Source organism: Nesoenas mayeri, assembly GCF_963082525.1.
Source record: "Nesoenas mayeri genome assembly, chromosome: 9".
In the NCBI taxonomy this organism is placed as follows: Eukaryota; Metazoa; Chordata; class Aves; order Columbiformes; family Columbidae; genus Nesoenas; species Nesoenas mayeri.
This window is the reverse complement of record NC_137557.1, coordinates 8,233,537-8,258,996: the sequence shown is the minus strand read 5'-3', so window position 1 is coordinate 8,258,996 and position 25,460 is coordinate 8,233,537. Positions and strand designations below refer to the sequence as shown.

The following is a 25,460-nucleotide window of genomic DNA, read 5'->3' as shown; positions in this document are numbered from 1 at the left end:
GCTTTTACTGATACAAGGAAGTGGCTCACCCTAGTTCTTACGTAGAACTTTATCTGTTTTGGTTTCTTTGAGTGGAAGAATCAACTCAACTCATCTTGCCAATGGAATCAGCTAGTTCTGACATGTTACCCATTTTACTTTGATAGTTATCTTGTTCAGTATGCCAGAGTTCAGTTATTTCTAGCTCAAACACTAGTACCCTTTTTGCTAGCCTTATAGCTTGTATATATACAATCCATAAACACAAACAGCTCAGAATTTGTTGCTGCATATTGGTGAGATTAAATCCTACTTACTTGCAAAATATTGAGGTTAAGTGAAAAGCGCTGTATTTATAACACTTTATCTAAGTTACATGTTCATGTTTGTATACCAGTTTTCTTCCTTTCTAGTTGCAACAAGCTCTGGTTTCAGCAGCATTCTTGGCTTTATCACTTGTTGGGATGTTATCCTGTTGGTAATGGGGGTATCCCAAGACTTATTTTGTAAGGCTGAACTGTAACTGTTTGGTCAAGCATTTCTTCTCTGCCTCTGACAAAAGAGGTAGAAGCTGTAGCTCAGCAGTTAAAAAATGGTATTTCACGGGCAGAAGAGGTACTGTGTCCTTTGCTACTTTGCCCTTTATGAAAGCTGGGACTGGGTCAGATGCCCAAGTTGGTGTATAGAGAAAATGTTGGCACAGCTGGTGACAGAACACAATGGAGGGCTGATGTGGTGAAGAAGGGTAGGACCACAGCCCTTCAGCTAAGCTGTAGTGGAACTCTGTCATTTGGACAGAGTGCAGTGTGCCAGTAATAGAGTTTTTGGGACTCAAATTTCTTGCAGAAGACCTAGTTTAGGATTTGAACTATCTTGACCAGCATATGACAAAGCTGTAAGCATCATCTGTGTTGCAAGTAACAAGCTGCAAGCAGATTAAGCTTGTTACTTCACCACTAACTTCAGATCTTTGTGGAATACAGGTTTGAGACTGTTTTGCAGCAGAATTACACTGCATGAGGTAGACATCTTGCTAATATGTTGCATAGGTACCTCATAAAGCATAAGTGTGAGGCAGAACTGGGTAGTTCCTTCTGAGGAGGGTACAGGAATGTGCTGCCTCTGGTTAATGGCCAGTGGCAGTGGCTGCTTCTGGCAGGGCTACAGGTACATTTGACTGATCAATAACATGACTCATTGGTTTTCCTGTTGCCTATATTGCTGCTTTTTATACATCCTTCTTAACCTGAAGTGGACTAGACTAGCTGATTGCCTGACCAAGATCTTTACAGGTGAAAGACTGATCTTACTACTGAGCCAAGATCCCAGAGCCTTTTTGTATGTCTCTCTTCCTTGCCTTGCTTAGAGGTTGTATTTGACTTTGCTCTTTCTGTCCTGAAACTTCCATACTGGTGTTCAGGTTTCCTGCTGAAAGGATGCTGTAATGGGTGTTCATCACAATAATGAAAAAGAACTTGCAATTCTTTCCTTAGAAGATTAAACACTGTTTGGTCACAGCCTGAAAGGTCACTTGTTTGAAAGACAGGAGCTTTTCAAATAGGCTTCCTGGAATCATAATTGAAATCGTGCTGCAATATAAGTAGGTCTAATCCAGAATTTCCTGGTGCTTAATGGGAATGTTGCTATAGAAATTTGGACCTCTTAAATAGGTACTCTGGGACTGAAATTCAAGGAACAATTTTTATTCAACTTGTGAATGCACATATTTACGAATAAGCTTCTGCACTGTGTTCTTATAACAATTGATTTTAAAGTTTTTGTTGGAGACCTTAATATAGCTTACAAAATAGAGAGTTAACTACCTATTCCTGATGCATAATACCATACTAATTGGATTGGGGGCTCATGGCTGTTTTGAATGAAGATGACTTGTAGATGCACTTGCTGCCTAGCACTGTAGTTGGTAGTCTTCATCTGTAAGAAGCTGTTATGTTACTAGTAAATAAAATTAAGTGATGTTTTGAAATATTGATTTATATTTACAGCTTTAGAAATTTTTGTTCTTGAAATGGCTGTGTGCTTCAAGTTGTATCTGAAGTAATTGTATTTAGTTTTTCTCATGAAAGCAGTGTGTCCTGAGGAGGACAGATCCCATTGTGTCCATGAAATATACTGTAAAATGACAGATGAGGAAGAGAAAGAACTTGTTCTAGAAGTGTTTTTGGAATAGGCTCTTCTCAAATGCAGATTTCATGTTCATTTGATGGAACAGCAGGTGAGTGAGCATTTTGCTCCCCTACCCCATTATGTTTGTAACAACAGAAAAGGTGGAAGCAGCTTGTTCTCATGATACACAAAGCTTGTGAGAATTCAATTCTTGAAATTTGAGTCTGTAAGTTAACAATGCTAGGGCACTACTTTACAATTTATACTCCAAGCTGTACTTGGTTCTAACTGGAATGTAGTATTCAGGATTAGGCTCTTGCTGCTGAAGCTGAATCTACACCATCTGTGGCAAGCTGCAAGTGCACATTGCTGCATTTGAAGAAATGGGGCAGTGTGGTACTGGAGAAATTGCTTCAAACATGCAGGGAAAAACGTGTTGTGAACTTTATCTATGAGGAGCCCTACTAATACTTCTGTCCTTACCTTGATCTCTTATTTTTCAGGTATGTCTCTGACAGCTTTTGCCAAAGATGACAGAGAATGTGATCAGAACTTGGAGTTGATACAAATCCTTCAAGCACTGATAGCTTTGAAGTGATTTATCACTGTCTGACTGTCCAACAGTCAGATAACTCTGCCTGTCAACCTCTCTGGAGCATCTCAAGTATCTGAACCAGCAGTGCTGAACAACATGTTCAAAAATAAGAATGTCAGTGTAGCCTGGGTACTAGTGCCTTGGCACTGCATGCTCAGAGCAGCTCTTCTATACAGCTTGACTATAGGATTTTAGTTGTAGCTGAAGCTGTTGGATATCTCTGCATTTTTCCAGAAGATGTCATTTTCATAATCAAGTAAACACAGGAGTTTAAGGAATCGCAGCCTGAGCAGGCTCTTAAGGGGCTGTAGGTGTTGTGAGTCAGTCTCCACCCAGAAAGGCATTCCTGTATGGCTGGAGCAGATTACAGTGAGAAGCTGCAGTAGTTTGATCTGGTGTCAATGCTCACTGCATAAGGCAAAACTGCAGTTGACTACTTTGTCAAGACAACTGCCAAAGTGCTAGATTCATTTCAGTTGCCCCCCAGCTGAGCATCTTGTTGGTGTTTGGCTGTGCTAGGAGAGATGTGCAAGAGTAGAGCAAATCTGGATATGTATTCATGTTCTGAAACTTGTAACTGCTGCCATCATACTCTTTGTGGCTGTACTTAGCATATATACAAGTGAAGTCTTGGAGACCTTGTTTTCTCAGATTATAGCTGCGTAGAAGGTGAGGGATGACTCAGTTTAGGTTGTGCTGTCATAAAACATGTAAAATTGACACAGAGATGGGTATATAACAATAAATCTGATTATAATTAAAACCTAGAATTAGAGTTTCAGCTCTTGCAGTGTAGTGCATTGATGTACTCTGCTGCAGTCTGTGAGGAGATACTTCCCAGAACTGTTATGAAATTGCAAACTTATGCTATTAAACTTCATTGTTTATAATGTCACTTGACTCTTCTACAAAGTAGGAAAGAAAACAGCGTTTGCCTGCTGATATTTGGAAACCTTATACAAAAGGCTATGCTAGGTGAGGCCTGCTCCTTTATGAATCCTGCTTCTATGTGTTCTTCCCCTGCCTGTGAACAAACTGCTGCAGTGTAAGCCACTGGTGATACATTCTAAAATGAACCAATTCCTACCAACAGGGTCAGCTCTGTTATACTATCTCTGACACCAGCTCTGAGGGCTAAAAGTGTAACATTGTAGATGAATAGCTGCAGCAGTGGGAAATTCAGGTGGATTGAGGACTAAACCAGTTCTGCAGATGGTGCCTTGAATGTTTATGCAGGACCTTACTCTCCTGGTTGGTGAGGTTTTAACTGAACACTGGTGTATACCATCACAAGAACAAAACATGACAGTCTACAACTCCAATACAACCTGTGTGGTGTCTATGGTGGATAGAAACATCTTGTGATAATAAATCTCTAAAATTGTGGGAATAGGGAAATTTCTGTTTCAGAACAATGGTTTTCCTCTGCAGTTCATTATTCTAGAACAAGTGGCTGTAGGCTGGGCCTCTTAGACAAAGAGAAGCCACTGCAGGGGACTTTGAGGGGGGAAAAAGCAGCCACCATAATGTGTCATGCTGAGAGGACGGAGATGACAGGAAGGAGAGGGTAACTGGAACCAACATCTTAGATAAAAAGAGAGAGAGAAGTTAGGAGCACAAGCCCTAGTGCTGAAGGAGGCTAAGGTGAACAGTGTGTGAAACTGAAGCATAGCATCCCTCAAACCCAGTTTCAGTGACCTGACTACTGTGACAGGGCCTAGAATATCTATCAATGTAACCTTGTTAAAAGCTGTAGAGAATTTTCCTGTTGTAAACTTGATGATACTCAATGTTTCTAAGCAGTGCACAGGAGGGAAAGGAAGATGGAAACTTTTGCCTGCCTTAGCATTTCTACTTTGGTTTACTGTTATGCAATCTACAAGCATTTTAAGGGTTAAGTAGACAGTGCAGCTCTATCAGGAGCATGTAAAATGCTCTCAAGTTTACTCTCAAGCTGTTGTTCTGGTGGTTCTTTCAAAAGCTTGTCTGAAGAATCTCAGTGTGATCAGGAGAGCTGAAACTCTGGGATAAGTTTGAATAATGAGCTTAAGAAGGCAAATCTAGGCAAGTGAAATGCCTACATACTGAAGACGTGTTTCTCTAAATGTCAACTATTTCTAATTTTTCAAGTCAAATGAAAGTGGAACTTAAATCTGTCTCATCAGTATTTCTTTTATCTTAGAAAACTTCATATACAATTAGACTGTGTGGAAGCAAAGAAGTGTTGCTTTCTGAAGATGCATTAATACCATGATATCATAATACCATGATACCATTAATACCCCAAAATCTGAATGTATTATCTTGGTTATAATCATGTTCTGTCAAATTGTTCTACTATTGAACTTCTGCTACTAAAATACTTGCTGGCTTGACAAAAGATCCTTGACGTGCTTGTTGGTGAATGTTTTAAGATTATTCTCTAACCACTTTGAAGAAGTTATATCCCTACCTGTCATCCACATATAGATACATATATACACACACACATTAACAACTGAGAAAGGAGTGTGTCCATCAGATGGTCATGTATCAAAAGTTCACCTGAAAGCTGGAGGAGAGTTAACTGTATCTGAGGAGACTTACACTTAGTAATAGGAGGAACAAGCCAAAATCCTTCACTGGGCAGAGATGTTCTCTAGAGGAATATGGTGATCTGGCTATTTATGGCTTCCATTTAAAGTCAGCTGTCATCTTTAGTGCACTAACCCTCCTTTGTCTAAGTCTTAGGCACATGATAAAACTTCAGATCAGACCACTTGCCAGTATTGTCTTCGGCTACTGTTGGTTGATGTTCCTTTGTCCAAAGCAGATTTGTAAATCAGTGTGCTCATGACCAAAAGTGTGTAAGGAACAGATGAACCATCAGTGAAGGAAAGTTTGCAGTCTCTCTTTCATTGTAGTGTTCCAAATTAGTGCTGGAGGCATTTTGCCCTATGACTCTCTCAAACTCAGTATACAGTTGCAAGAATTGCTGGAAGGATTTAGTGGATCTGTCTAAACTACTGGAGAACTTAACTTGAAATGAGTCAAAACTCGCATGCAGGGAATTTTGATACCTTGAGGCAGAGATGGTTGGTTTTAAATGTTCATATCCTAGTTCTGAGGAACAGTCAGTTGTGGTCTGAACTGAAAACTGTGAATGGGCTGTTCCACAAATAAAATCTTTATTTCAATCCTTTTGAGGACTAAGGTTAAAGTATTTCAAAGTCTACATGTTTGGAGCCCTGAGGTGTTTACTTTGAGTTTACTAGTTTGTTTTACACTTGAGTGGGGTGCCCCTCGCTTTTGGAAACATGTGTTGGTACAGAAGGGTGGGCTGAATCAAAGGCTGTTGTATCAGGCTTTGTAAATGCTGTGATGTCAGGATTTCTGCTGTTGTTCACTGCTGGTTCCCCTCCACAGAATTTTGCTTTTGAAGACTCCTTGGATACTCCTGGTGTTGTACTAAGTTGACCTATGTAGCTTCTGTTGTGTTATAGCTTAGGCATGGCCTGAGTAAAGGATATTACTGGAAGAACACCTCCAGCATACAGCAGGCTGGCGGCATGTGGTTCAGGATAGCGCTGCCTACCTGAGCACGTCAGGAGCCAAATCTTCAGCCTGTGCTGTGCTAGTTTGATCTGCTTAGTGAGGAGCTAGTTTCCCAGCTTTGTGATCAGAACACATGTAGTGTGCTAATTCTATAGGGCAATTTATAGTTAAGGCTGATCATTATTTCCAGTTCCACAGGGATCTCCTGTGGATCAGCGTACAACCTCAGCTCTGAATGAATCCTGTATCCTTTGATTACGAGATCATGAATACTAGATTTAATGCAAAACAGAAGACAAGGATTCATGTATACCAGAAGGCTAAGCAGGTGCACATCTGTGTTCAGATGCATACAAAGCAGCTACTGTTGTAAAATGAACACTACATGTCAAACTCTGCATTTCTTGGGTTGCAGGAATAAGTGGATTTGATAGGGAAGAGTTTAGAACATCTCACCTCAATGCTAATGCTTACCAGAATTCAAGGGCAAGGTCAACTAAGCAATGTTCCTGAAGAAACAAATATATCTGTCCTCAGCAAGGACTCCAGGTGCATCAAGTAAAATTGCTCTCTATATATACATTACTATAAAATATTCAGGCTCATCACAAAAATGCATAGCCTGACCTTGTTTAGCTACAGATCCCTGATATCTGTGCCAAGTGCTACTGGGAGACTTATGCATCCTCAGACTAGTGCAGAAACTCAGGCTAGCTTTGAAACCCTGACTCAAATGCTGCTGATTTCTGCTAATCCCAGCCTGGAAGAGCAATTGCTGAAGTCATATGTAACAGTGTGTTAGAATGATTGGACTTCGAGCTGTTGAATCTCTGAACTCTTGTGGAAGTCAGAGCACACCTCTGAACAGGCGGTTCTCTTTTCACTTAAGGGAAATACAGCACAGTTGCACCTAGTCCTGTGTTTGGATATATAGCTGGTGCTGTAAAGAGCTGTTCTTCTCTGGGAAGGCAGCAGAGACATGAGCTTTCACTTATTCCACTTATCAGGAGGTAGAAGCAAACGGAGGCCCTAATTTCTTGACTTGGTTCATTGCAGCAATCCTGGAAGCTGTAGTCATAATTTCTAGGTATCTAAAGCTGTCTGGTGGTCTCCTCTTGGTGCTGCGTGAATTCAGGTCTGCTGATAGTACTTTGCAGTCAATGCATTCAGGTGTTTAAAGGATCAGGGTGTCCTTCCTCATACCTGTTGTCTGCAGTCTAGCCCTGTGCCTGCTCTTTGCTGCTCCTACTTCAGGGAGACAGCTGGTATGGATGGATGCCACACCAAAACAGTTCTAATTATAGCTAAAATTCATTATAATGCCCTGCCCAGAATAGTCTAGGAGTCAAATGCTGCAGATCCCCCTAGTAATACTTTTGTAGATCATATGCTGCATCAAATCCAGTGAAAGGAGAAAAGGAAGATTTCCTTTGTGGAATATAAAGTTCATAGAGTGCTTGCTGCTTCACCAAGCAATGACAGATTTGACAATGTTTGGACCCGTAAACCTAATACCCCATTTTTAGATGCTCCTGTGTTTGGTGACTTCCAGAAGTCTGCACAACAGTGTCTTAGGGATTGCTTATGCTACCTGCGAAAGCAGTATATAAAACCTTTATTACTTTTAAATGGGGTTATGCTTGGAGAGACTGTAATTTTGGGGAGAAAACATGTAAGTAAAACTTCAGAGTATATTTTCCTAGAGTCTTGTTTTATTTTGGAGAATGCTTTAAGCACTAAGCAGGACTGATGATCATGTAATTCTACTTCTCCCCATATACCCCTGCTCCTGAGATCTACTGTGCTGTTAGTTTCCCATTTGCCTCTTCTTACTGGGAACCCGAAAGCAGTGAGGAGTCCTGCTGAGCTCTGCCTTCCATGTGCAAGGGGTGGGAGGGTCTGTTCTGCAGCATTGCTGACTCAGAGTTCTTTACTGCTTAAATAAAACAATTTTAACTTTCTGTAATAATAAATCAACCACAGTAGCTTTCCAGTCTGTATCAGCTCCAGGGATTAAGAACAAAATCCTTCATATGTCTGCTCAGGTTTCCTGTCAAGCAACAGTAGGACCAGGAGAGATGCAGCTTCTTTCCTGCAGTTTTATGAGTGCTGGAAGATGTTCTGCCTTGTGGAAGAGGAGAGAGTAGTTGTTTGGTGGGTGGGGTTTAGTTTGTATGTTGACTGCATACACATCAAACTGTTTGTCTGCAAGATGAGTAAGGGATGGAAATTGTTTTGCTTGGACTCCAGGCCTGTCTAATTTTACTATTATCCTCTGATGTTACAGTTATCAAACAAATAAATTGCTACGTCCTGTGTTAAATGTGAGATTGCCTCTGTGAAAGGCTGGGATCTCACTGTGTGTGGTGGTGTTTTGTTGTTTTTTTATCCTCCTTTCTTTCATATACAACACAGCTGCCTCCTTTATCTTCACCTGCTCCCCATCTTCAGAGATAAATGCCCATGCTGGCTGCTTAGCATTTTTCTTCTGTTTCACGTATTTGAGTTTGCCTGCCTTTCTGCATAATGTTCCTGATGCCCCTTTTGCTTCCTACAGAACTTCTGCCTTGCTTACCTCTGACATCCTCTGTATTTGACAGCTAATAAAGGTAAATGTGGTATCTCTGAGACAGCCAGGAAGATTTTTTACCTTGGAACTGAGTTGGTTTTTTCTGCAAAGTAGCTCCATTAAAAAAAACAAGTAACATGGCACTGCAATAAATGGTCTATTAAGTTAGGAAAACCAATAGCGAGACTTGTGTGGGTATAGGTGGCAGGCTCGTCCCCTCGGGTAGCTTTGCCGCATCCAACTTCTGATCAAAAGTTTTGTTTGAACTCTACATCATTTTGACTACTCCATATCATTGCTGTTTCCATTCTCCTCTTAGTTAGCATTTAGGCTTGCCTTTCACTGGGGCTGTGGGAAAACTCGCTGAAGATAAGGCTTGCCCTCTAAATGGTTGGTAATAAAATTGTTGAGCAATTGAGCAGTGTGGCTGGGAGCGGAGAAAAACAGTTATCTTTGTTACCTTTAGTTTAGTGATGAAGAGAAAAAGCAGGAAACATGGTAAAAGTACAATTCTGCTTAATGGATATTTGGTTTGTGATCTAATCCAAGGTACTTATGAAGAAGGGAGTTTAGTAGTATTCTGAAAATAATTTTACTTTTTTGTGTATAAGAATATCTAAATTATACTAAGAGGTTATAAATTCATCACGAATGTATGTCTTCATTTCACTGCGTAAGCCACTCGTTTTCCTGAACTGATGTCATAGGTACTTAATTTTGTAATTTCCTTCTATTGTATTTCTTGTGGCAGGATGCAAGATTATTCCCATCTGTCCATTTATTCTTTGAATGCACAAGCCCAATACTGGTATCAATTTATATTTTACAAATGCAACAATCTGATGCAGATCTAGGATGTGTGCTGAAGCCTGTCCTCTAAGACATTTAAATTATGGTGGTTGCTGTTGGTCAATAATTTTCAAAAGAAAGAGGTGCAAAGTTGCTGGAGTCAGGACTTGTAGATTTTAAACCTAGTTTTGAAGTCTGGCTCTATCTTTCTTGGGAAAGCAGATTGAATGCCAGGATGCCTTGGAAGCAGCTGCTCGGGCGGAGGGGCTGCCGCTGGACACCTCTGTGCATTCCCAGCTGAGGATGCTGAACGAGGAGCATCACAAGGGCAAATACCACCATGGCCTGAATGCGCTGAAACCCATACGGACTACTTCCAAGTAAGTATGTAGGCTATAAAAGAACGTATAAAGTATTTGCTTTTCAAACCAATTGCAAAGCAAATGTTATGATTTAACCCCAGCTGGCAAAGGGCAGCCACTCGCTGCCTTCCTCCCCTGTGGGATGGGAGGGAGAATGGAAAAAAAAAAAGAGTAAAACTCCTGGGTTGAGATAAAGACAGTTTAATAGGACAACAAAGGAAAAGAAAGCAACAACAATAGTAATAATAACGGTAAAATCACAGAATGAAAGAATGGTTGGGGTTGGGAGGGACCTCTGGAGATCATCTAGTCCGACCCACCTGCTGAAGCAGGTTCACCCAGAGCAGATCACACAGGAATGCATCCAGATGGGTTTTGAATGTCTCCAGAGAAGGAGACTCCACAGCCTCTCTGGGCAGCCTGTTCCAGGACTCTGGCACCTCAAAGGAAAGAAGTTTCTCCTCATATTCAGATGGAACCTCCTGTGCTTCAGTCTGTGCCTGTTGCCCCTCAGCCTGTTGTTGGGCACCACTGAAAGGAGTCTGGTCCATCTTCTTGACACCCGCCCTTGAGATATTTGTAAATATTGGTGAAATCTTCACTCAGCTTCTCTAGGCTGAACAGAAGAGAGAAAATGAGTGATGCACAATGTAGCTGCAGGGATCAATGTTCAACGTGTCCCAGAGCAGCAGTTCCCCTGGCCAGCTTCCCCCAAAAGATGTACTGAACATGATGTTATATGGTATGGAATGTCCCTTTGGCCAATTCAGGTCAGCTGCCCTTTCTCTGTCTCTCCCAGCTTCTTGTGTACCCGGCACAGTGTGGGAAGCTGAAACGTCCTGGACTGCTTAATGAAAACTAAAACATCAGTATGTTGTCAACATTATTCTGATACTAAATCCAAATCACAACACTATACCAGCTACTAGGAAGCAAATTAACTCTATCCCAGACAAAAGCAGAACAGCAGGGCTGCAGCTGTAGGTCTGCTGACTGATACTGAGAACATTTGAATTTGTTTAGCAAGTATGACTGTCATGGGCCATGTGGTACTGAGTACTTTGAATGAGAGAAGGCTTTGTTTTTCTCAGGGATTTACAATTCTGTTCCCTTTTTCATTTGTTTGTGACTTTTTTGTTTTTCTTTTAGGCACCAGCACCCTATTGATAATGCTGGGCTCTTCTCCTGCATGACCTTCTCCTGGCTCACTCCTTTGGCCCACAGAGCGTACAAGAAAGGGGAGTTGTTTATGGATGATGTGTGGTCTTTATCAAGGCATGAGTCTTCAGATGTCAATTGCAGAAGGTAGACCTATCTTGTTCCTTATTATTTTCTTGTTTGTATTTTTTTTTTGTGCATTAATTGACAGGCAATTATATAGTATTGCCCTAGAATAACAGCACCAATATTTTATTCTGCCTGTCTCAGAATTGCAGAATTTAGTTTTATAGTTTTATCCTTCATATACTAATTCGTCCTGCTACACTGTTTCTGTATGCTCACTGATTTCGGTGAACTTAGAGGATTCTATCTCCAGGAGTGTTTTGCAATTGTTTTTCTGATTTTATATGCATTTGTGTTTAAACTCTTTGTGTTAAATCAAAGTTATTTCTCAAGGCTACACTGAAAAGAATCTTGCGCAAAAATAATGAAGAGTAATACTGACAGTAGCAAGGGGATTTGAATATTGGTCATATCTTGAAATCAAGCTTATGTTTTATGGCTAATGAGAATTTTTCTCAGGTTTTGACTCTGCAACTCTTCTGTCAGATCAGCAAGGCAAGACGGACAAGTCAGTGTGTTGAGATTGACAGAGACTGCAGACAAAGCAAAAGGCATTATGTTTTTCATCCCTCCTTTCTAGAATTAGCGCAACATAGGTATTTCAAGATGCAGATATTTCTCTTTACCTCATAGAATGTACCATGTATTTATTTCTCTTGATATCTAGTAATTTTTGTTGCTCTAAGCTAGGAAGTGCTTGGGATTTTCACAAAGAAGTGCCTATGAGATTGTACATTCTCTCGTGGTGAAAAATTTATAACCTGAGGCTTGTCTTTTGGTCAGGCTGGAGAGACTATGGCAGGAAGAACTGAAAGAAGTTGGGCCTGATGATGCTTCTCTCCGGAGGGTTGTGTGGATTTTCTGCCGCACCAGGCTCATCATTTCCATAGTGTGTCTGATGATCACGCAGCTCGCGGGTTTTAGTGGACCAGTAAGTAATATCCATCCTTTTTTTAACGACCCCAGGGGGCTCCATCTCATGGCCAACTATAAAAATCTTAAGGTTTCATTACAGAATCACTTAAATGTTTTGACTAGCTAGATATTTTGGGGCAAAATTCCAGAGTGATGCAATAATCGAAGATAGGTTTCCTACAGCTGATGGATCAGTTGCTGAATACCGAGGCCAAGGTCTTGGAGGAGGGTGGGGGAGTTTGGGTATCTTGGAGGAAATGCACGCTTGGTTTTTCTCTCTGGTTCTGAGTATAGTTTAAAGTTCTTCCTTAACTATTATGTGGTCTTTCTGCATAACATTCTGATGTGCAGGTCTTACAATGGTTTTCTTTTTCTCTTTGAAATTCTGTAAATTTACCTTGGAATAAAATTCAGTCTGATAAAACACTAATCTTAGATTATTGGCATTAATAGCACAGTCTTCAAGAAGTGGAACGAAACGATTTTATTAAACTAATGTGAGCAGGTCTCAAGAAGTCTGTGGGTATAGTCTTTATTGATCCTACAGGGAGTGGTCAGACAGGTTTCATGTAGAAGTGTTAGAGCATGTTATTGGCTCTAGGAACTGCTGCTGTTTGTTGCTATGGGTTGTAATGAAGATAACAACATATGGGACTTGACATTCACACCATTTTTGTCACCTGTTTGTTGCACATGCTGTGCAGATTTACAGTTGAAATTTTGACTAAATTTATTCTCTACACATTTCCCTTGAGGAGTAGGAGCAGTATTACTGCTAGTAGTACACGTTTCAGTGTGCTGGTAAGCTGAAGGTTCATTTCTTGGGTAAGTACACATGGGTGCACTGTTAGGTGAAATGTCTTTTTAAAATGTTTTCCTGCTTTTAAATGTGTTATCAAAATGATGTTCTGCTTTTTAAGCCTGTTTAAGTTTGCCTTGTTTTGTGTAATATGAATAATGATAAATGTTTCTGTGGTACTGTTTTCTTGGTAAGAATTTATAGTAGCTTGTATTATAAAACATACAAACATCCTTTGGTAATTAACAATGAATAATGAGTAAGGTTTTAACAGCACTAGCTTTCCCCAAGAAGAGCTTCTGTCATTGTTTCACTACAGGGCTTTAGTAACTGCTTTTATCTTTAGCAAAGAACTTGCACCAAGGTTGCCCCTAATTTCTGTGGTGTAGTTTCCTCGGTTGGTCTCAGCTGAACTGCTGAATGAGAGTGAGTGGGAGGGGAAGAAGAAAAACAAACCAACTTGATGAGGCCGGGGGCTACCCCTACAATTGATGCTTGATTTGGGCGATTTAAAATTATCTACCAACATTTGCACATTTATAGGCAACCTTATTCATTTCTCTGAATAAGGGATGATTCCCTGTTGGTTCCATCATTTGGCATGTAAAATACGTCTCTACCATCCCTCCTCCCTGTTTTTAAAACTGGCGTGCCCCATAGATATGCATATGCTGTCTCCTCAGAAGTATCAGTGCTTTCTTGCATTGTTACTCCCTTTCAGTCACCTGAGGGTGAAAAGGGAAAGCAGGAAAAGCACTTGACCTCAGGTATTGGTGAAAATTATAAAAAAGGAGTTAAACACTACAAGGGTCTTCCTTTGGTAAATTCTGTGTCTGGCACAGTATCCAAACTCGTAACCTGGTGAGACTGCTGCATGTGTCGGACTGCCTTGTAATAACCATCAGAATGTACGAGTATAGATGAGATACTATTTATCAGCAGTGAATATTTGCTGCCATTTGATCAGCTACCAAAACTTTCACATTCAGGTTGAGGAACAAAGAAGTTTTTGATTACTAAACACAATCAGTTTAACTCCAGGTCTGAACAATGTACCTGTTTGTAACTGTTCAGAGCTACTCCTCCTGTTTGGGAGATGGGGAAATTTGCTATGTTAGTGGAGTACAGCTTGACAGTTTGGTCAGTTATTGGAGGGGGGAGTGGTAAGCTCTTGGAGGTAAGTTTCCCAGTTTCCCAGTTGGCTCCAGTTGCAGCCTGTCCCGTGCTGTCGCACGCTGGCTGCAGCAGGGACGCCAGCGCTGCAGTGGGACCAGTGACAGAAGCTGTTCTTTAGAATTTTCAGGATGTGGCTGTTTTCTGCGTCAGAATGAGACAGTCCTGCTGGGCAGAGCCAACGCCAAGAGCAAAGGTAAGGTAATGTTTATTCCATGGGAATGCATAAGACAGCCAAGCAGCTAGTACCAACTACTATGGTAATAGTCACAGGAGTTCCTTTTTCCCCATTAGCTTGAGTTTGTTTTTGCACCGTAACTTTCTTGTTTTGTAAATAACTTTATGCTGGATTCCTTTTGTTAAGCTAGTTTGAATTCAAATAGTATGTGTTCGGATGTAAATGTTACTTGTGTGTGACTTTTTTTCCCCTCCCTTTTCAAAATTCTTTAATCTGCTGTTTCCTCTTTTCTTTCTCCTGGAGAAAAAAAAAAATGGGGTTATTATATAAGCTGGTCTCTATTTCATCACGGGAGATGCTGAATCTATAAAATAGTGCTGAAAATTGCACTAAAAAGTTTTGGGAGGAATGAGACCCCAGGAAACATCTGCTATCTTTATACATCCTCTGTTGGAGACTTTCAGCAATGCCGTGGTGTGCGAGGAAATGCTTGCAGTCTGCGACCATGCTGAGTTACAGCTTGTGAGGAAAAAGGGGAATTTTCACCCCGGTTGCTCAGTGACTCGGTTGCATATGTTGGATTGAATACTGGAAAAAGAAGTCAGTAATCTTCTTAGTAACTGCAAACCAACTGTATGCAGTTATGATCCAAACTGTTGATGTAAAACTCAATCGAAGTAAGGAGAAAGTTGGAATGCAATAGGTCTGTGAGTATGAGCTCCTCACATTTGTTCAGGGATCCGCATGTAAATTTTCTCAGTGGCCATTCTAGAACCTGATGGACTTCTGGCTTTAATTCGCACCTGTGAAAAAGAGCAAAATTATTTACAGCATGTTTCCTTGGTTCTGATGTGCAGAATTATTTTCCTCAAAACAGATGAATTTGATCTCCATTTTTTTCTGTTATTTGGTGCTGTGCTATCGCTATTAATGCCTTTGCTGAAGTAGTGGGGTTTTGGTTTTTCCTCTCTTCAACCTATACAGAACTCTTATTTGCAAAACCTGGTTTGGCCAAGAGGACTTCAAAGGACTGATGTGAAAGGCTTCTCAAATATTTTCTTTGCTCTCAGATTTTTTTTTTTGTTGTTGCTTTTTCCTGTGGGCAAAGGTAATTCTCTGCTCTGTACTAGCATATTGAAAGCACCAATATCTTAAAGCATCATTTGTTGAAAAGCTCGCTATGAAATCTTTTGTTGTCTGTGCAGCCTCACTGTAGGATGCTTTTTAAACCAGATTTCAGAATCTGTGCAGCCTCAGAAGCCTCATCTGCTGGCACCTGCAAGTTTGATTTCTTTTGGACTTCATGAACAAATACCGTTCTGTTTTTGTATCTATGATTTTGTGTGCAGTTTCAAATCTAGTTTATGTTAGAGGCCAAGACTGACTGTTCGATATTAGCCCTTTATAATTATCCTGTATTTGCAGATTGTATGTTTAAACAATGATCTACCTGTTGTACAGTGTTTTTTTATGTGTTACCGTTTAAAATGGCACTTTATTTCAAATAAAAGTCTGTTGTTTCGCAGTCAATAATATTTAATATTGCTGGTGATTGTGAGTTGTATGATGTTACATTGTGCCGTTGGACCACAAAGAGCTGGAGGTGGGAGCTGGTGATTCTGGGGGCTGTCTTATTTCTGCAGGTGGTGTTTGAAATGTGATTCCCGAGGTAAAGTGTTGATGTTTTTTTGGGGGAGAGGGTATGGGGAGGGATCAAATGGTTAATTTCTTGTCTTTTTTTTTTTTTCTCCCTCATCCCCAATGATTTGTGATATTGCGTACCTTGTGCTTTCTGCTTGTTTTTTTCTTTACTATTAAACTGCTGATGTTTATTTCCAGGAATGTTTTGCAAATGTCCTTCTCACTCTTCCCCTCTACAACTGTAGGTACACTGTTCCTTTTTATCAAATAAGCACGTTTGAAGCAAACCAAAGATAAAATAAAAAAGGTCTTAATGTCACATAAAGGAATGTTTCTTAATGTGCGCAGATGTATAAGTAGTGACTATATTTTAAAACTCTTCTATATGATAATGCATTGCTTTCAGCTAACTGACAGATTTATGTTAAGTTAGAAGACACGGAGGATTAGAAGCGTGCTGCGAGGAATATGGCTCCAAATTAAACTCTCTTTACCTGCTAAATTTGACTCAGTGCTTGGCTCTCAGCAGGGCTTTGTGTTACAGTACTCCTTGTATTGACACCTTTTACTTCTAGAAAGAAGATGCTTTCTATTTCAAACGGCTCTTTTAAAAGCAAAGTAGCCTACTTATTTCTAACTTAACATAAAGTTGTTGCGTGGTCTTCTGGAATGGTGGGGTGTTCATGCAAGCTTGCATTTCTTCCTGTAGGCGTTCGTTGTGAAACATCTTTTGGAGTATACCCAACAGAGTGAGTCCAACCTGCAGTACAGCTTGTTTTTAGTTTTTGGCATCTTTATGACGGAAGTAGTGCGATCTTGGTCCCTTGCGCTGACCTGGGCTTTGAATTACCGCACGGGGGTTAGACTGCGTGGAGCTATCTTGACAATGGCCTTTAAGAAAATTCTTAAACTCAAGAACATCAAGGAGAAGTCTCTTGGCGAGGTAAGCTGCAGCATCATTTTAGAAATAGCAGTGTGAAAAGGGAACTGCAATCTATTCTTTCGAGAATGAGCTGTGCCTTAAATCTAAATAATCTGTTATGTGTATTTTTCAGCTCATAAATGTGTGTTCCAATGATGGTCAAAGGATGTTTGAAGCTGCAGCAGTTGGCAGTTTGTTGGCTGGGGGCCCTATTGTGGCCATTTTAGGAATGGTTTATAATGTGATTATTCTGGGTCCAACAGGCTTCTTAGGCTCTGCTGTCTTCATCCTTTTCTACCCAGCAATGGTGAGTTGGAAAGAGTTAAGACTTACTTCATTTTATTAGGTCAGACATATATAGTTCTGAATAGGTGCTGAAATGTGCCAAATTTAGCCCATTTATGGCATTGCATGTTATCAAAGGTGTTTCTAAAGACAGTGTATGAAGCAGAAATTTAGAATGGGAATCTCAAAACAATGAAATTAGCAAGTGGAAATGGGAAGGCTGATAGATTTGACTGAGATAAATGTGCATAGCTAAATTAAACTGCAAAATGTTCAAGTGCTTGTGGTTGAGGTTGGAAAGACACAAGATCTCTAGTTTATGTGCAGGTGTTGCATGAGCATGTTGGTCTTGACTTCAACAAAAGATGTTGAGAATTACCACATCTGAGAGAGGGTGTTCTTGATTAGTTACTCCTGTCTCTACTTCTGTGTAGATGTGAAATAGACTAATTCAAGCCAAAAATCTTCTTGCCTCTAAAATGTCCTGTAAGGCTGCTGAAGATTTGTCACTGTGTTCATAATATACATTAAAAAAAAAATGGAGGCTGGATACTGTGAGGTCCACTTTGGTGCAATTTATCTGGCCAACAGTAAGGATTAAAATAATGTGAATTATACTTTAATAAAATAATAGGGGATGAAGAGTGGAGTTTGATCATTTTTTCCAGTTCTTCTCAGCAATCCTTCTCTATTGACGGGGACATCAAAGGAGATCATGGGAGTATAAAGGAGGGAAAAGAGCTGAAATCATCCTGAAGTAGTGTGTTGGTTTTGAATTTCAGACCAGGAATGGGATGAATGTAAGAGCAGCAGATACTTAGAAACACATGAACAATTATGTATTTTTAGATTGGTTTAGTAAAAGTTTTAAAGCTCTTTGCCACCTTCATAGCACTGGCATATGGTAGGAATTAATCTGGCTGTGCAAAGGCCAGATTGCTCTTTCGCCTTATGGCACCAGGTTAGAAGTTCAGCTAATGTGGGTTCTTGTGTTCATTTGCCATGAGGGTCAACTTGGTGTGTCTTTAGGTTAATGTGTTTGAAGTCTTTGTGCTTGACAGATCCGGTACTATTCAGTGTTGGTAAAAGCCCAAACTTATTTTCACAGATTTTACTTTTGTTGAAACTTGCTATCATGAGCTAGTGCTCAGTGCAGACGGGGTGGGAGGAAGTGAACAGTGTTTCTAGTTTTCCTTTTATGTTAGAACAGCCACCTTGCCCCATCCCTGGGTCCCTTTTCCAGATTCAAAATTGACTTCCTCTGCTAGTGAGGAGTGGAAAGTTCTTATTCTGAGTTGCCACTAATGTTGCACGGTGTTGCCTTTTGTTTCAGATGTTCGTATCGCGCCTCACAGCTTATTTCAGAAGAAAATGCGTATCCACAACAGATGAGCGTGTGCAGAAGATGAACGAAGTTCTTAATTACATTAAGTTCATTAAAATGTATGCTTGGGTCAAACCATTTTCTCAGAATGTTCAAAGTGAGTTCACACGATCTACAAATGTTTCCTTTTGTGCAGATGCCCCGTTGCTTAGTACCCTGGTGCATCCTTCTAGCTGAGTACCACAGATGTTGATGTGCGTGCCGTGTAATAACAATTTCGTCCTTTGGGCTTCCCGTTTGTTACGCATTATGGGTTGGACAAACAGACCTGCTTCTAAAATTTCGCATTCTAGCATAATGATGTTTGTGGCTTGGCACTAATCGTAATTTTTAAAATTTTATTCAAGTTCTAAACATTTATTAAATGTACTGGCTGCTCTGTTTTAAATTAAGTAAAAAGACCTCTTCTTGTGGAGATTTACAGACTATTATAGCTTGTTCTTCTGTAACTGCAATTTTTATAAGAAGGTATATAATGGGATAAATGCTAAAGCCATAAATAGTCCTTTTTTACTCAGTGTTTGTAGTGGTATGGTAGTGTCTGTCTATGTACCCACTGAATCATACTTCAAACATGGTGCCCTTATTTATATTTCTAGAAATTCGTGAGGAAGAACGTAAAATCTTAGAGCGCGCAGGCTACTTCCAGAGCATCACTGTGGGGGTGGCTCCCATAGTCGTGGTCATTGCCAGTGTGGTGACCTTTTCTGTCCATATGATCCTTGGCTACGATCTTACAGCAGCTCAGGTAACTTACTGCAATGTTGAAAGTATTCTTTGAAATATTGCCACAGTAGTTTTTTTTCTGCTAAGCCGTTTCTCTTCAGCGTATTCTGTGCTTTGTGGCCGTGCCTGTGTGGCCAGGCTGAGTCCTTGCTCACAGGAGGGACACCTGATGGCTGTGACAGCAGCACCTGTCGTCTTTTATTTTGCATAAAAAGCTCTCAGTGCTGTTTCAGCCCTGACCTTCCCCAGAACAGGTTTTGAGCTGAATGTAAACCAGCACTCCTGTTTGCTGTTCAGGTAGGAAATTTGGATTGCTGGATGTTTTTAGTTTACGATGTGCTTGGATGCAAACAGCACAAATCTGTCTTAAAACAGGATTTGGACATGTGTCTTCACAAGTCGTAGGCGAAAGCAGAATATACTAGTTGCTGCTTTCAGTAGACCTACAGATGCTGAAGATGTCTGTCTTGGTCTTTTACAAAGCACTGGAGAAGGAGTTGGGTAGATCTGCTGTTTGAGAATATGTTGAATATTTAAATGGTTATTCTTGGACCGTGGGCCTTTTCTATGGCTTTAAACTGCTACTGTGACAATTCAGCTTTTAGAAGGTTGGAGCTGTTAGTGTGTTGCATCCAAGTGTGATCCTCTTTTGTGTTTCATTCTTAGGCATTCACAGTGGTCACTGTCTTTAATTCAATGACTTTTGCTCTAAAAGTGACACCTTTCTCAGTGAAGTCTCTATCTGAGGCATCTGTTTCTGTTGACAGATTTAAGGTAAGCAGTCATTTGACCTTTCAGTTTTACGTGTGGAATTCTGCAAAAGAGATACAAATCTAATGAAGGAATAGTAGAAGTTAAAGATAATACCGCTATGGGAAGGAAAATATTCTTGTTTAATGATTGTAGGATTTTGTGTTGGCCACTGAAAGAGAGAGAAGACAGGACTGGTTGGCTCACAGTGTAATAATTCTTAAACTCCCTTTAAAGACCATCTGCATGAAAAGACAGTACAACGTGTCTGCAATGAAACTTCATGTTTTGCTAATGAAACTCTTTTTAGAAATGTCATGTATTAGGTAGGCAGCTTTGCAGAAACTGGTTGAGTTTTATTTGTAGTAATGAAAAACAGGTTTTGTATTTCCAGACCAGATTAAGTGGCTGAAACTCTACTACATGAATAAAATACAGTTGTGATCTGATGAAACAGAACCTATGTCAGGAAATTAAAACCCTCATAACAAACAATCCTATCTCATCCTTCAGTCCATGTGAAGTGAATGCTTTAATATGAACTCGGAGGACAGGCCTTTATTTTGTCTCCTCTCCTGAAGACAATAGTTCACTGCACGTTGCAGAAGTTTCCAGACAGGATTGCACAAACATAGACCAATGTACAGAATCTCTGTAATACATTCACGAAACAAACCTGGGTGTGGGAAGAACGGAATCTGCAGAATGGTTTTGAGATCCCATTGCTTTTTAGCATTTTTGTTTCTTCTGCTGGGTCACCCTAAGTCAGGCTTTCTTAAATCCAAATGCACTGAAGGGAGTTTTGGGAGGAAAGAGAAGGAGAAAGGGAGATTGTAGTATCTCCCAGTTCCACTTTAAACAGTGTAACCTGCACAGGGAGTGTAACACAGGTGGGGATACTCTAACAGCACAGTAAAAATGTAACTGACTTTGGCTCTGTAAAGGAGTGTGAGCTTTCTTATGAATGTATGATTCAGGCACAGCAATTGCAAGAGTAAATAAGGCTGAGAACTGGGAAGTCTTTAATTGCATAAGGCTTCTTAGTTCAAAACATAAATAATGTAAGTGGATAACATTTTGTCTTGTAATTAAACTGTGAAAAATCTCTTCCTAATCTGTTGTTTGTAAGTACTGATGGATGTGGTGGAAAACATGATACAGTGGACTTAATGGCTTCCTTCTCCCAGCCCCATACAGGTCAGCTAAATTCGTGTGAGATTATTTTTCCCAACAGAAAAGTTGAGGGGTAAAGGCTGAAGTTAAAAGTCATTCCATCTCCTTTCCTAATGGTGTGCAGGACAAGTCGGTCACTTTCCTTCATGGTGACCTCTCTTTTCCAGCCCAGGTGTTCTACTCCTGTGTGCTATACCTGGAAATCAGAGAGCTGCATTTGCAAACTGTTAAATGAATAAGCCTCTCTCATATTGCATGCAGAGTATTGTAATTCTGTAAAAGTCTTGGTGTATCTAAGTGCTTCCACCACATCCAGGAATGCCCTGGCCATTTAGCAGGCCTGGAGTTAGTTTACACTAATGAGCTACCTTTTGCTCTTCAGCTTCCTCCTACTGTATAGCCTGATGTGTTTTGCTGCGTGAATGTGCCGTAGGCTTGTCTCCCAGTCTTGATCAGGTGTCTCATCTTTACACCTCTCTCACAACTCCTATCAGAGTTTATTTCTAATGGAAGAGGTTCATATGATAAAGAAAAAACCAGCCAATCCTCACACCGCGATAGAGGTGAAAAATGCTACCTTGGCTTGGGACTTCTCCCACGCCAGCGTCCAGAGCTCACCAAAGTTGACCCCCAAAGTGAAAAAAGACAAGAAAGTCAGCAAAGGCAAGAAAGAGAAAATGAAGCTACAGAATGAGGGACAGCAAGCTGTGCTGGCAGAGCAGAAGGGCCATCTTCTAGTGGACAGTGATGACCATCCTAGCCCTGAAGAGGAGAACAAAATCATCCACCTGGTTAACCTTCGGCTTCAGAGGACTCTCTACAACATTGACTTGGAGATAGAAAAGGTAAGAGAAGAAAGGAGGAAATCTGAGCTTTCAAAAGGCCTCATTTTTAGCTGTCCCTTGGAATAAGCGAGCTGTGTATTTTTGTATGAAATGGAGCAATATTGCTTTTGTGCACTCCTGTAATATCCATGGCAACTGCTGTACCCCAGATGCAGTGTCTGATCTTGGTGTAAACAGCTGTGCCATTTTAGCAAACTAGATCTTTGCAAACAGCCTATGAAACAGCTGCAGGTTGTAGAGCTTTCACATCTAATGGATGGTTTTGCTGTTTGTGGCTCTCAATACAGTATATGAGTCATTGAACTTCAAAAATCAGCAGGGCAACAGGGATATCAGTGGAGTATTGGTGGATGGTGCTTTCCTGCAGCTGTTGGATAATTTTGCTGTGTTTTAGCTATATTCTGGGTAGACGTTTTAGGTGATTAGGTGGTCTAATGGAGTATAACAGTGCTTTTCATTGAAGAATGTGCAATTTTCTTCCCTGACAATTTTTATACAGTAGAAGGACACAGATTTTCAAGAATTTAGAAGCAGTTGGAGTCCTCGTTCCAAGATGGGTAAAAGCATGTAAAATCTCAAAGAAAAAGCATTGGACTTTATACGTGACATCTACAAATACAACAGTTTTGCAGTTAGGCACTTGGATGCTGTAGTAATGGGGATACATGTATTTATCAAGATATTTATGCTTAAATTGTCTCTTATAGTCACATGAGTAGAAGGATAGTTTAAGCTATTTTAAGCTATAAATCCTATACCTGAATCTTTTGAAAAAGTTGCATATAGTTTAAGAAATAACCTTGCAAAAGGAGCACAGTTACTTGAAAATGTAAAGACCAATTTACTATCAGAAGTTTGTAAGTAAGAGAAGGACAAGAGTGTGTTTCACAAGTGGCTATACCTTTTTAGTCTACTTTAGCTCTTTTTACAAAAGGAACAAAAAGAGTTTTGAATTCATTGTTTAATGCGGGTATCAACCTACCTGTTTCACTGCAGAGAAATGCTTCAAAGTGACTGGATACTAGCTGTTTCTTGGTACGTGTTCCTTAGAAAGCTACATCTCATAGGCAAGCAGTTTTACTGGACATGTACATCCTAAACTCTGTTTTTTCTTTCCTTTGTATATTTCATTATCACCCTGAAAAGCATCTTGGTGAATTCTGTTCAGGCAGACTCTGGTGCATTTTGCTGAGTGTAAAAGGCCCAATCAAAGGGCAACTGATCTTAAAGTACATTCATTTTTCACCTGTGCAGCTGGTTCAGTTTTAGTCCACTGTGGCATAGCGTTCCCTCTTTATCATTTGACAGTTAAAATATTGACTGCCTTGCTTTTTTCTATCTGTTACGTCTTTTTTTCAGCTGTCATTAATGTCCAGCTATCCCCTCTGAGGTACTCAAGGTAGTCTCAATTCTGAAAGGGATAGAGACTATGATAAATGAGTACCATAATTTCTTTTTCTGTTTAGGGAAAACTTGTTGGAATTTGTGGCAGTGTGGGGAGTGGAAAAACTTCACTTATCTCAGCAATTTTAGGACAGGTGAGAAATACTGTTTTGACTACTTCTGCTCTTCTCTTTCCTATCTTCTATTTCACTTGTTTGTACTCTCTAGAAAAAAGTCTGTGCTATGGAATAGCATAATTTCACAGTTTATCTTTAATTTCAGATGACCCTGTTGGAAGGTAGCATTGCAGTAAGTGGAACATTTGCATATGTGGCTCAGCAGGCCTGGATTCTCAATGCTACCCTTCGGGACAACATCCTTTTTGGCAAGGAATATGATGAAGAGAGGTTTGTCAGAACTGTCTGCCGCTTTTCACGAAAGCTTAGTAATTCTTGGCTCAAATGTGGGAAAATGTAATGCAGAGTATGCTGCAGTTAAAGCCTATGTATCTCTTTAGAGCCTGTCTTTAAGACTCCTTTAAGTCTCGTTTAAGAGCCTGCACGTGGTTGCTGTGCTGACACTGTCAGTGCCGCCGTCCTCGCTCTGCACAGTGAGGGCTGTTCCTCCTGCTGCGGCCCTGGCTGAGCTCTGCTTTGAGCAGCACCCAAGAGGCATTTGCTCTTGCTGACCTGGCCCCGCCACCTTAAAACACAACAACTGCTGTTTGCAATGCACTGGCACCTTCTGTGGCCTTTCCCTCTGCCAGCTGTCCCGGGAAAGAAATTGCCTCCTTACCCTCATGGGACTTCAGAAGTAGGTGATGATTATCCTTGGTGTCCTCCTGGGAATCCAAGGCAGATCGTCTGTTTTAGGCTGCTGGAATGTCTGTCCGCTATTAATGTAGAAAGCGAGATCATGCTGTGGTAGTTAGGTACTTGGTGGGGAAAAAACTGTTCTTACTGCTTATCTAATTGTTCTTCAGATACAATACGGTGTTGAATGATTGCTGTCTAAGGCCTGACCTAGCCATCCTTCCAAACGGGGACCTGACAGAGGTATACATTTTACTTATAGTAAACTAACTAGTAGGTGAAGAAAAGTATAGCTTTGGTTTGGTGGGCTAGCCTGGAGTGAGGAAAACATTAGTGTGGTATGTGTGAGAGCCAGGCTGTGCAATGCACCTGCTTGTTTATTAGTGCAGGCCCTGGGCTATTGAGAGCTGTGCAATGGTTTTCACTCAGATGTTGGCAGTTTGGGGGTTTTTCATTGTGTTTTAAATTTATCTGCTTTAATAGAACCTATTTGAACTTGATTTAAAACGGCTAAGAAAAGAGCATGTCTATGCTACTACAAAAAAAAGTAAAATAAGCAAAAAAAGTAGTGCCACTCTTCAAGCATATTAAGCTTGAGTTTGTAAAATATGTCACAAGGAAGTGGACACCTAAACTATAGAATTTATACATGTATTAAAATGATATACAATATTATGGGGTGTGTATATACATGTAAATAAAATATTATCTGCTTCATTCTGGTCAGCTCTTGAGCTCTGAATATCTGTGGTGCATGGTGCTGTAGAATAAAAGAATGGGTGTGTGTCTGTGCAGATTGGTGAACGAGGGGCCAACCTGAGCGGAGGACAGCGCCAGAGAATCAGCCTGGCTCGAGCCCTGTACAGTGACAGGAGCATTTACATCCTCGATGATCCCCTTAGTGCCTTAGATGCTCATGTTGGAAATCACATTTTTAACAGTGCAATAAGGAAGCACCTGAAGTCAAAGACTGTCCTTTTCATCACTCATCAGCTTCAGGTACTTCATCTCTCATATTTTCTTAGACTTTCTTGAAATGCTGTTTAGTCAGTTGCCTTCATACTGGAAGTTTTTATACCCTGACCTGTTACAGCACATCCCTGTCTGTCTATAAGATGCGTGGTTTACATTTACAAACTAGTTTGCAAATACGCATCGAATACAATCTAGCTCTTTATTTGATACCAGTGCTGCTTGGTGTCTGATCAGATCTGTTAACACTTGGCTAAAGAAAA

General features: G+C 40.4%; 1 protein-coding gene across 4 annotated transcripts in view; it reads left to right on the top strand.

Annotated features, from left to right (window-relative positions):
• The window catches only part of ABCC5 (ATP binding cassette subfamily C member 5), a 47,579-nt gene that overhangs the window by 3,470 nt on the left and 18,649 nt on the right, over window positions 1-25,460 (top strand). For 3 of the 4 annotated variants that reach the window (XM_080349359.1, XM_080349360.1, XM_080349362.1), the window contains exons 3-15: window positions 9,816-9,973; window positions 11,105-11,260; window positions 12,023-12,170; window positions 16,655-16,888; window positions 17,001-17,174; window positions 18,486-18,633; window positions 19,136-19,284; window positions 19,929-20,036; window positions 21,680-22,030; window positions 23,497-23,568; window positions 23,696-23,820; window positions 24,396-24,468; window positions 25,021-25,224. In XM_080349359.1, coding sequence (XP_080205485.1) covers window positions 9,816-9,973; window positions 11,105-11,260; window positions 12,023-12,170; window positions 16,655-16,888; window positions 17,001-17,174; window positions 18,486-18,633; window positions 19,136-19,284; window positions 19,929-20,036; window positions 21,680-22,030; window positions 23,497-23,568; window positions 23,696-23,820; window positions 24,396-24,468; window positions 25,021-25,224 — 2,100 coding nt within the window. Of the gene's footprint in view, window positions 1-9,815; window positions 9,974-11,003; window positions 11,261-12,022; window positions 12,171-16,654; window positions 16,889-17,000; window positions 17,175-18,485; window positions 18,634-19,135; window positions 19,285-19,928; window positions 20,037-21,679; window positions 22,031-23,496; window positions 23,569-23,695; window positions 23,821-24,395; window positions 24,469-25,020; window positions 25,225-25,460 lie in introns of those variants that run through there. The other variant, XM_080349361.1, reaches the window with a different exon arrangement.